Below are 12,067 nucleotides of genomic sequence, written 5' to 3'. Positions count from 1 at the left end.
GTTGCTTCAGGAATGCCAGTCATTTTAATACCCCAATTCTACCTGTTAAGAAACCACACTCAGATCAGCTGTCCAACATTTAAGAGCAATAAAGCCTTGCACACAAGATGTGCATCAACCACATAAAAAGACACTGGTCAGTGGTTTAGAGCATTAGATTTCAAAGATATTCCCTTAAAAAATATCTCCTTTTGTATCCCACTGGATGCTAGAATTCAGGAGCTGTTTGCATTAGAATGGGAGAATCCTCAAACAGGGGGCTGTCAATTATGCTGTACTGTTTTATCATAGGGATTTAGAAACAGACATACAATTTCTGGAACACAATGTAAACTCTGTGTCCTTTGGATTGGAATAGGAGGGACAGTACAAAGTATAGTGAAGAAGAAATGAGAACTGTGTCCACAGTTCCAACTTCAAAAGGCTCAGTTTCAGTACAGCTGCTGACCTGGCAGAGAAATGCCACAGAATTGTAGGACCTAGCCACAATCTACTCCTTGACACAGAAGTGACTGATGCCTGGAACAGAAAGAGAGAGAATTCCCTCTGAGCTGCCAGCCACTGGCACAGCTGGATCAGTGACCCCTCAGAGCTGTTTTTTCCTCTATACAGCAAATGCAAAGCCAGGTATGGAACCCCTTAAATCCAAGTAGGAAATCCTGACCTCTCTGCCCACCCCACAGCAGTCAACTAAAGCAGTTAGCTTTAACAAGCTGATGTTATGTAAAAAGAAAGAAATGAAGCTCTATTTCCTGGCATCTGCTAGGTTAAAGGACCTTGCAATATTAACAACACTGAACCTGCCTACCCTTTCAATAGCTAACCACAGCCTTGGGCAGATTCCTGCTGCAGGGAGATCACAGCAGAGTGGAAGGCACTAGAAATGAAACTGATGGGCTGTCTACACTCCATTATACCTCCAGTGCAGTCTCCTGCCTGAGACAAACCCTGCTCATGAGCTTGCAGACAAGCCATTTCTATTTTCACACAACTGCCCCTTCTGATGCCCTTCAAAGCAAGACCCTGTCCAGTCATTACATCTGCCCACTGACCTCATGCTAGAGAACAAACCCAGCTGCTTCTCAACAGGCAGTGCCCAAAACACACTGGAAAACTGCAGATTTTGGATGGGTGTAGAACAGGCTTTGGAAGACACCAACTGGCCAAGACAGAACTGGACAGAATAAGCACAGTGGCACGTGCTGCATGTCATGACTTTAATGTGTAACTACAGTATGCATACATACAAGAGTGGGAGAACTAAAGCCCAAGAACTAGAAAGGCTACAAAATACAACACGTGGACCAATACTTTACAAAACATTGAAAATCCTTACAAAATGGGCTGTATTGGTCCTTTGGGTTTTTTGTTTTGTTAAATTTTTTCTTTTTTTTCTTTTTTTTAGGTTTTTTTTACAAACTTATACTGTGTGGTCACAGGGGAGGGTGGGAAAAGGTCTAGATTTAACCCCTCATCTTCCAAAATTTACAACTGTCCAAAAAAAAAAAAAAAGCTATAGGCCTGGTCTCTGGTTTATTTACTGAAAACAGCTGACCCTCACCAAGGGCCTGTTTCTTCTCCAACAAAAAGGAGGCATTCTCTGACTGCCACTTCACTTGCTGTCTACCAGCATTTGATGAGGGTGAGGGGAAAGCAACACTGAACCTTAACCCCTCCCTCACCCCTCCTGTACTCCACAGAATTCCCATATTCCAAACACATCCACTTTTTTTTTTTTTAAACAACTTAGTGATTTAAAGGTCCCCCATTCACATAAAGAAAAATAAGTTACTGGCTTTTCAATATTCTTTGGGAGTCTGGGAATGTCAGGACAAGGAGGTCTGCCCCAGACAAGTGCTTGGCATCAGCAGCTGCCCCTTTATTACAAGATGGACAGGCACCAGTTACCCACCTGCCTTTTACACAATTTGCACAAACCCAAAAGTCCAGACAAATGTTTCTGTTCCTTGTATTTACACTAGTTCAAATGATATTCACAGCATCTTCTGAAGTTTGGCCGAAAGTCAAAAAATTTGTTTCAAACTTTGGAACATGCCCACATAAGACTTTCACCCAGGGTCTGTTGTGTCTACCCAATCAAGGGGGCTGGGAAGGTCAGGAGGAGCCTTACAGAGTCTTCAGTCAGTTGATGGGACGGGACCTCCAGGCTGGCACTCTTACAACGCAGGATGCAGCTCATCTAACTGGCACCAGTACCTTCCATAACTTGCTGGGCCTGCTTCTGCCCCATGCAGCATTGTGCAACCGACTGGAACAACCTGCACACAGAAGCAAAGCAATGGTAGGTGCATTTATGGTAGCAAATGGATGCTGTGACAGCACCAAAAACTCAAGGTTCAACTGCTTCAGAGATATCATTTTCATGATTTTGTGGTTAAGTTATACTCACTTCTCAATTTCTGGAGCACAGTGAACAAACTCATGGTTCCAGAACTTAAAGGCTGGATTTTTGATCAGCTCAATGAAGGTGATCAGGAGACCCCAGGGATGAGGCCTATTTACAATCAGTCGTTCCAAGAGAACCCTGAAATCACAAAGTAAGAACACTTAGAGCTCAAAGATCAAAAATACAGAAGGAAGGAAAGCAAAAAGCTGAATGTTGGCAAGTTAAACACCGTCCCTCTCACCTGGTGATCTGCTCCTGGATGGCCTCTGTGTTGGCCTCTGCAAACAGGTAGAGCATGGTGCAGCTGAAGTAGTGGGTGTGGCTGTTGGGGTAGCGCAGCTGGTTGGCGATGGCGTTCAGGAAGAGGTACCGGCCTGCAGGAGAGAGCACTGAGCACACACACCCACTGCTCCGCTGAGCACACCCACTGCTCCCCTGAGTGCACGCTGCACCCCTGAGCGCACACACACACACTGCTTGCACCCCTGAGCGCACACACACACACTGCTTGCACCCCTGAGCACACACACACCCACACACTGCTTGCACCCCTGAGCACACCCACTGCTTCCCTTGCACACCAAGGGGAATAAAGCAGCAACCAGTAGTGCTTGAGATTAATGTTTGGGAGCCTTGTGGAGGTACACGAAACCAAACCAACTGAAGATATGTAAAAGCTGCATCTACCCAGGCTGATGGGGAAATAAGAATTCAATTCTTCTTCACTGAAGGCATTTCTAATTCCCTTGAATACTTTGAACTTTTGGTTAGAACATTGCTCCTATATTCTAACGTAGCATTCATTTCTGTGAATTCACTATCAGCTACATGAAATCACAGAATCATCAAGGTTGGAAGAGACCTTTAAGACCATCAAGTCCAATCATCAGCCTAGCACTACCCCTGTAACCCCATAACCACTAAATCACATCACCCAGCACCAGATCCAGACACCTCTCAAACACCTTCAGGGATGGCAACTCCACCACCTCCCTGGGTAGCCTAATCCAATACCAGACTGCCCTAACAGTGAAAAAACCTTTCCTGGTATTTAATCTCTATCTTCCCTGTAACACCTTAAGGCCATTTCCTCTTGTCCTCTCATTGCAGGCATGGTAGAAGACCACCAATTCACTACAACAACCCTTCAGAGCATGAGGCCCACGAGCCTCCTCTTCTCAAAACTAAACAAACCCAGATTCCTCAGCCATTTCTCACAGGAAATGTTTTCCAGACCATTCACAAGCCTTACTGTCCTTCACTGGACACATTCCAGTACCTCAATGTCCTTTTTAAAGAGAGGGCCCACTTGCTGTAAACATGACATTGCATGAACTAGCAGTGTTTCCAGCTCACCTTCAGTATCCAGGTCGACTGCCAAATTCTGGAAGATGTCCATGTGAGCTGAGTGGGTAATGGTGCTCATGGAGGGTGTGCTGCCTTTGTTGTGAATGTGTGCAATTGCTTGAGTACCTACGTAGAGCACCAGTGCATTAATCAGCTGGATGTTGTAGCGGTTGCCAGGTTCATTTGATACCTAATAGCAAAGATATGAAAAGCATTAACAGTCAATATTCCTTCAGCACTCAAAGGTACAGCATGTGCAACAACAGCATCCAAGTATATTACTGATTATCCAGAAGACAACACACTGGGACATCCACAAATCCAATTTGGCATTTAGCCTTTTTTAATATGGCTTATATTAAAAGGCATATATTGTAGTGCATATATATGTTTGTGTGTATATATATTCAAAAACATCAGCAAAGTGTTGACAACAGATTTATTTTTACTTTCTGCCTGAAGGAAAACATCAGGTAAGGCAATGTGAATTCACCAGCTGGTGGAAAGATCCCCCTTGTGTGAATGTTTCTGTCTAAGCAATTCTCTGAGGAAATCCAACTTCAGACTCAAGTCTGCTACAAGCTAAGCCATGAGATGTCTGAAATGAGGTTTTAGCTACAATTCTGAACCGGGCTTTAGCTAATTTGATCTTTTTTACCCTTCAAGTATTGACATGAGGAGCCACGTATTTCTGTAACAATCTATTTGGAGTTAGAATTTCATCAGATTCTAAAAGGCTTCAATACATCCTATCAGAGGGTGGAAGACTTATTCAGAGTGTGCATTTTCACAGGCTTTTCTACTGTCTGGAACACATGTTGGCCAACACCAACAAAATTCCTGCAGGAAAGGATGGTGGCTGAACCAGTGAGATCATCTGTGCAACATTATTTCAATTGAACACCCACAGAAACCTCAAAAACCTCAAACTTACTTGTAGGTTGCTTCGCAAGTCAGACAAAAAGGTGACTGGAGAACGGGTTTTGAGATAGGAATCCAAGTCTTTCTTGAACTGAGGTGGCATCACTCCAGTGAAATTCGTGAGTATTCGTGGAGCAATATTAATCTCACTTAACATGTCCACCTGTTGACAGAAAACCCAGTCAATTAAACCATCAGCAATGGAACAAATTAAAAAGCAGATCTATAAACAGTATTTCAGCAACTACTGCTGCTGATCACTCTTCCTTCTATCAATAAAATGGCAACACCTGCCTTTTGCAGGTTTTAGAAGAAACTTGATATCTAACATGCAAACTTATTATATGATGTCTTGAAGAACTGAGAGGATAAAAAAATTCAGGGGTGAAGGCCAGAGAAATTCAGTCACTGCCTTTGGGGTCTCCCCATCTACACTCCAGACAGTCTAGTAGTTTCAAAAAGCACAAACATCCACACAAATCAAGAAAAGCCTTCTTCAGTGACAATGAGCACTGCAGCTTTGCCCCCATCACCCTGCACAGCTCAGGCAGAGAAGTGCAACAGGACAGTGCTTTGGCAGCATGAGAAAGTTTCCTTCTAATCATTCCAAAATTAGTTACCTAGCAGATACCCAAAGATTTAATTAGATAATATTAACCTGGATAGAGAGTATTTTGAGCATTACAGTTTCCTATGATCAAACTCCTTCAAAATAAGTTCTACCTTTAGGTTGGGGGTGAAAGGGTCTGGAAGCCTCATGTTCCGTGGGAAGGCACTCAGGATCAGATTCCTTAGCTGAATACAGTTAGGTGGGATCACATCACAGAACCCATAGTGGTAGTCACAAAGAAATTCTGGGAAATCATGCAACAAGACCAGCAACACACGCAGAGTGCCCTGTGAAATAAAATATTACTGTTAAAACTGTCCAAAAGATTCCAGAGCCATCATTCTATGTCATGTGGTTAACATTACCAGAAGGAAACTCATCTGGGATGGCAGCCTGCTTCCTCCACAATTTAAATTCAGCTCTCAGAGGTAAGTTAGAAAAAACAAGCTAATCCTATTTTGCTGCCAGAACACCTCTACTTTGATTTGAAGCATCCATTAGTTGACATTTTTTTACCTTATAAAGAATTTGCATAGGCTTGGTGAGTTCCACATTTCTAAGGAAAGGAGCCAAGTACTTGAATAGATCGATCAATAACTGGGCATACATAGGCCAACCCTGTCAAGAAAAGTACAACAGGTGGAAAACATGCAATGAAGGCCAGTTACCTTAATTTCAAAACTTTAATTAGACTGATCTTTATATAAACATGGATGAAGAGCTAGCAACTGCCAGCTCAACCACTGAGTGCAGCCCAGCTCATTTCAAGGGCTTCAGCTGCACACCATGTGCCATGGGTGTTTCCAGAACCCTCAACATGCCATATTGAGCTGACAATATTTAGCCCAGAAGGAAGGTTACAGCTCTTCTAGACATTGACAAAGGCATGTTTATCAAATTCAATTCCCCCTGTGTTCCATAGTTATTGACACACAGACTCTCCTCCATGCAGTTAGGTTACTGTGAATATGGAAGACAACAAAAACAGAACAGCCATGCTACTAGTGCACTTTAAGAGATGTGAAACAGCATCACACCAGATAAACATCTGGGTGAGCTTTTTAATTCAGAAAAGATAAACTGCAGCCACACCTTCTGCTGTGGTGTATGTGCCAGCATTCTTGCAATAAATATCCGATGGGAGATCAGTTCCAGCCAGGCATAAACAAAACCTGGAGCTTTTGTAGGCCTCAGGATGTGAAATGTGTTACTGAAAGAAAAGTTAGAGCAGGTTAGAAGTGCACAGCAATAAGATTGCTTTTCATAACATTGAGGGAAAAACATAGCCCTAAAAGCAAAGGCATTTGAGCATTTTGGGTTTTACCAGTCATCTTCCCTAAAACAAGCAAGTGGTCAGTCCACAGTAGAACCAGTTACTCCAAAGGTGATGAAGCCACCACAAAGAACAGTCAGATAGCCTTTAAGTGAAAATCCTTGATCCTACTAAGAAAGGATGAGCACTGTGGCCAAACCCAAATACATACCAGAAAGCTGTGAGTGTCTGGAAGTTGATGGTCTCCAGCACATGCTCAGGAGCATTTAACTCCAACAGCAACATGATGAAAATGCGATGGTAAGGAAGCTGCTGGAACTCACTCTGCCGAACATCATGGTCTTGCAGAAGAACTCCCACCACAATACCAAGAACCTAAAGAGATTAAGACATGTGGAGCAATGATTAAAACAGCAAGAATTACTCTGCAAGTCAGACTACAGATAATACTTTAACCATCAGTAAAAAAAAATAATCAGTAGATTCTAACAAGAACCAAAAATCCTAGTTATTGGAAGTGTTGCATAAATGAATATTCCAATTTGTTTCAGTAATTGCCAACCACTATGCTTTGCTCTCCTTGTCCCTTGGACCACAGTCACAATGACTGACTGGGCAGTATCTGAAGGTCTCAGACTACCTAAGATGATCCAGCCATAACCCAAGTAATGTAAGAGCAAAGGCAAGACCCTCACAACATGAAGGCAAACACTCAGGAATCAACAACCTTAAAACAACAGCTGCTGACTATTTCATTTCAAGGCACAAAGATGAATTTCAGATTGGTTAGAGATGAAATCTTTGTGAACAAGAAAGCCACTTGGCATCTTGGTGGTGCACTCTAAAGTTTATTAGTAACCAACCCATCTAAGTTCTCATCAGACACTTCAGCAGCTGCTGCCCACATTAAGGTCTGCACCTCCGGTTTATCAAAGGTACAGCCGACAACACACTTTAAATGCAACAAAGACAAGAAGGATTCCCAACCTTATTCAGGAGGTTGATCTTTGTGACTGTGTTGGTTGCCTCCCCAGAGTGCTTCACCAGCAGTGCAATGAGTCGCACAAAGGCATCCAGGTTGTGGTAGCACTTGGCTCGAATCATGGTGGGGTTGGCTGCAGGGTTGTGCTGCTGCTCGGCCAGGGCTCGATAGCTGATCTCAACACACATTTCGGTGCAGAGCCGGAAAAAACGGGTGATCAGGTCATCTGTTTTCAGGATCCCCTGCTGGTGCATCTAACCAGGAAAGGAAAGGAAAAGACGTCAGCACCATAACCACAGACAGCTCATTTTACAATTTATTTCCAACAACACACCCTTCACAAAGCACTCCCCTTGCCTGCCACAACAGTTAATTCTTGCCATGCTCTCCTGACAGATTATTGTTTGCAAGGCAATTTGAGGGTGGCAACACAATTTTAGCAAACACATTTATCCTCAAATACAATCTTTTGAATCCCAAATCTTTCCAACCATCAGCATAGCTGAGAAGCCTGTTTCAGCATCAGTGCTGCCACCTGCACTCAGCCTTGCATGAAGAACATGAGGGGCACAAGCTCTGGGCAGGGCAGACTCCAGCTCCTAGCTCAACAATCACCACTACTTGGCAGCCCCATTCTGTAGAAGCAAACTGCATTTGGAAAGCAAATTTTCCTTACACAAACATTACACACAGAGAAAACCTGGGTGGGCTTTTTTGCTTTGCATGGGGGAGTTGTTTTAATAATATACATATAAAAAACCCCAGAGACCTCATTTTATTTGTCAGGCAGAGTATTAGAACCATCAAAATGAAACAAAGTACACTGCAGAAAACTTGAGGGTTTTGAATAAAGCATCTTATCTTTAAACTCCTACTGGACATAAAACTATAAAAACAGCAGAACAGCTAATTTGGAGAACTTCTAGTATTTCTGAGGATATACTTTTTTCCTAAAAAGCCCCAAAAATTTATGTATCTGCCTTCAAAGTTTGGTGCTTCTTCTTGTCCTACAGACTTGTGGGAAGGAAGCAACACTTTGGCAGTCATTTGAGTTCAGTAACAGAACCTATTTAATGTAGCTATTGCAAAATATTCTTTAAAACTTATTACTAAAGCCTGTAAGGAAACAATTGTAAATAAACACTGCACTTCAATATATTCCAATTGCTTTTTCAAAACTGATCAAATATGTACAAAAGGTAATCAAACAAGTGTGATAAAGAGTGAAGTGGGACAAAAGTGTACTAAGTATTGTGAGTACTCTATATTGAAGCGTGCTTTAGAAGCATGATTTAAAGTAAAAGAAGTGAGATCACAGAAATAGTAAAATATTTCTTTAAGATGTATACTTAGCACAATATCTATTAAAAACATTCAAAAAGTTCTATGCAGTAGAAGTCAAACCAACTGCAAGCTGTCTATAACCAGTACAAAAGGACACTAAAATAAAAAAAAAAAAAACAAAACCCACTGCATCAGTCACAATCTTCATGCATAGTCTAAAGCCTGAGCTTCTTTTCATCAGTAGCTGCAAAGTCTGCAGCACATATGTGGTAGTGTCATAAACTTAGAAAGAACTTAATGCAAAAAGGCCATGTCAGGGGCTTTCTTGCAGCTGCAGTCAAGGAGCTGCATGCAAATAATACAATTTTAGGGAGATGTCTGCAAATACAGGAGTTTGTTACCACACATGCTGGACTACTGAGGGGATCTCCCCCCTCAATCACACCTAGAAGGCAGATGGCATTGTGATGTTCACCACACCTGTTAAGTTGCTTCAGAGTCCTTTAACAATGGTTAAAAGGACCATGTCCAACATGATGTTAGACATTGTTTAAATTTAAGCACCACTTCAGCTAATGAAGTCTCAAGATTCTCCTTATTAATGATTTCATTTTCAAAAAGAATTCCCTTGCCCACATGACCTGAAACAATTTACCTGAATCTTGACAGGTGAAATCCTCCTGTAGGCTGTCAGAGCTTTTACTGTTACTCATAAGGAGCAACACCAGTCAAGGCTCATTACAGAGCATGACAGAACTATTTCCAAGAGCTATTTCAGCTCAAGTTCCTTTTCCACCAAACTTCTCTCAGAATTCAAGGTCTGAAGTGACAGCCTGTTGCTACAGTATCTGCAGAACATGATTTGGTGGAGGACAGGACTTCATCAAAACCAGACAGAACTTTGACAGTAAATTGCCATACACCTGAAACTTTCAAAGGATGCCTAACAGGTTATAATACCACTTTAAAATGGGGGGCATCACACCCTACTTATGCTGAATAAAAAGCACCTTTCTTTCCAAAAGCTCTACCTGTCCAACAAACGCAGAGAATGCTTTGGTACTGTCACGGCCTGCTGCAGCTGAATGGTAGAGGTTCACCCACTCCCTCAGCAGGTATTCTGCCTTCTCCCTCAGGCCTGGTGGGTCATCATACTCAGAAGCTTGGGAAATTCCTGAATGCATCATGAAATTAGGACCTCCATGAGCACGGTCAATCATTGCTTCATAGTTTGATCGGACCACTTCCATCAGCTGGGGTAATCTAATGCAACAGACCAGAGCAAGAGTTGGGTTAGAATTCCTCCTCCCCCACAAGGTGCAGGAACTGGAAGCTCAGTCAAAGAGAGTTGAAAGAAAGCAAATTATTTCTTATACTAAAACTTTCTATCTTACAGTCCTCACTGGAATAGCAGAAATAACTCATGAAAGCAGATACACTTACGATGAAAGAAGGAACACTGAAATCACATAAGCTTTGAAGTTCCACTCCAATTTGTACAGTGGAGTGCTGCAACAAAACACCACAGGGACTAGAAGCAGCTTCTCCTCTGCAGACTTCAGGAGCCCTAAAATGCTCCCAGATAGGGAGATGCCAGTACTGAATGGCCTGACTGGATTTGGCTGCAGTGAAAGCCAAGCCATACAGTGAAGACAGTCTATCCATGCCAACTGCAGATGAAAGGACTTTGGTTTTGTGACATCCTATTAGCAGCTGTGTTGGTAAAGGCAGCCACTGCCATCAGCCAGCTGCTGGTTGCTCTCACAGATATTCAAAGTTCTCCAAGCTCCAATCTGTGTCTTTCTCAAACCCAGCAAGAACTGCTTCCACCTTACAAAGAGGAGGCCTGCAAGTCCCACAGGTATTTCCAGGTGTTGCGGCAACATTTGCTACCCAAATGGTCTGGGCAGTTTGCTGGTGGATACATAAGCCATGTGAGATTGGTGGAGGATTGCTCTGTAAGCTCTAAACAGAAAGGACTGTCCAACTGGATCGTTTGCAATTAAGAAATTAACATACTGACACCTAAATATGGAAGATTTAAGCAGGCAATAATACGGCATAAATTTGAGATAAAGCAGGAATTCAAACAAATTTCTCACAGTTGCACAGAATTTTGGACTATAGTGCATGGAGAGATTTTCTTGCTTAAGCATTCAGCTTCACATGCTGCTGCAGCTGCCTCTATTTTGACTAAGATGAGCCCATTTACACTCAAGTGACAGTTGAAACTAAGAAAGGACTGCAGCCTTAGGCAAAGTTAAAAGCTGTATGATTGAATGATATGAGACATTGCCTATATAATATGCAAATCATAATTCAGCACAAAAAAAGTAACACATTGCACAATACTATAGCCTCACCCTTCCGGGGCGTTTCCTCTGGAATGAGCATTAATTCTCATGAGTGTCTCAATGGTGTGAAACAGATCTGCTTCTGTTACATGGGCAACACTTCTCTCATCCACCAACAAGATCTTTACCAACTGCATGGCAAATGCCACAGCCATGTAGTTCAAGCCATTCTCCATGGACTGTCAACATGAAAAAGACAGAGTTCAACCACAGATCTTACAGTGGAGTGAGTGCATCCCTCCTCCTTTAAAAGAGCAGATTCTCTTTACCTGAGCCAAGTGAAGGTCATACTGCTGCATGTTAACAAGGTGATTGCGGATTAGCAGCTCCACAGCTTCCACGTTGTATTTGTACTCGTCTCTGCATTCAATCAGGCACCTGAAGAATGGGACTTCTTACAAAAAGTGTACTTCAACAACACAGTTTAAGTGAAACAACTCAAATCTAGTACTTCAGAAACTGTGACATTCACTGTGATTCATTACCCAGCTTCAAAAGAAGCCTCTTCTAGAGCATTCTCTAAGGTAATGTTGAAGTTCAGAACAGTCAAACTCAAGCATCTACTGCCCTGCACAACTGCTCACAAGAGCCCTTCAAGAGTTTCAGTTTATTCAGCATAAGAAGTCTCTCTTCCAAGGATGAATTGGCAGATCTGCCTAGCTGAAGCTTCTGCTGCAGGCATATGCCATGTCACATTGTTTGTGACAGCACAGAGATATTCTCTGCAAAATCAGGGGGAAAAAAAAAACCCCACACCATGCTCTAATGCTTAATTCCATTAAGGATTCCTATCATGTTCTGGGATGAACCAGCATTATCAGAAGATCTAGTTAATTTTGACAAAAAAAGCTGGTTATTTTCTGTCTGTCCAAATTGCAGCAAAGAAAAA

General features: G+C 42.4%; 1 protein-coding gene across 1 annotated transcript in view; it reads right to left on the bottom strand.

The window, feature by feature from the left end:
* Positions 1-1,200: 1,200 nt before the first annotated feature.
* The window catches only part of CNOT1 (CCR4-NOT transcription complex subunit 1), a 55,432-nt gene continuing 44,565 nt past the window's right edge, over positions 1,201-12,067 (bottom strand). Inside the window, 13 exon segments of the mRNA XM_036390183.2 lie at positions 1,201-2,279; positions 2,411-2,545; positions 2,649-2,781; positions 3,764-3,944; positions 4,689-4,838; positions 5,399-5,572; positions 5,802-5,903; positions 6,378-6,495; positions 6,770-6,933; positions 7,546-7,794; positions 9,856-10,087; positions 11,188-11,357; positions 11,448-11,556. Of these exon segments, the coding sequence (XP_036246076.1) occupies positions 2,201-2,279; positions 2,411-2,545; positions 2,649-2,781; positions 3,764-3,944; positions 4,689-4,838; positions 5,399-5,572; positions 5,802-5,903; positions 6,378-6,495; positions 6,770-6,933; positions 7,546-7,794; positions 9,856-10,087; positions 11,188-11,357; positions 11,448-11,556 (1,996 nt within the window). The 3' untranslated portion in view covers positions 1,201-2,200.

Source organism: Molothrus ater, chromosome 12 (genome assembly GCF_012460135.2).
Source record: "Molothrus ater isolate BHLD 08-10-18 breed brown headed cowbird chromosome 12, BPBGC_Mater_1.1, whole genome shotgun sequence".
In the NCBI taxonomy this organism is placed as follows: domain Eukaryota; kingdom Metazoa; phylum Chordata; class Aves; order Passeriformes; family Icteridae; genus Molothrus; species Molothrus ater.
Note: the sequence above shows the minus strand (reverse complement) of the source record. Positions and strands in the feature narration are given on the sequence as shown.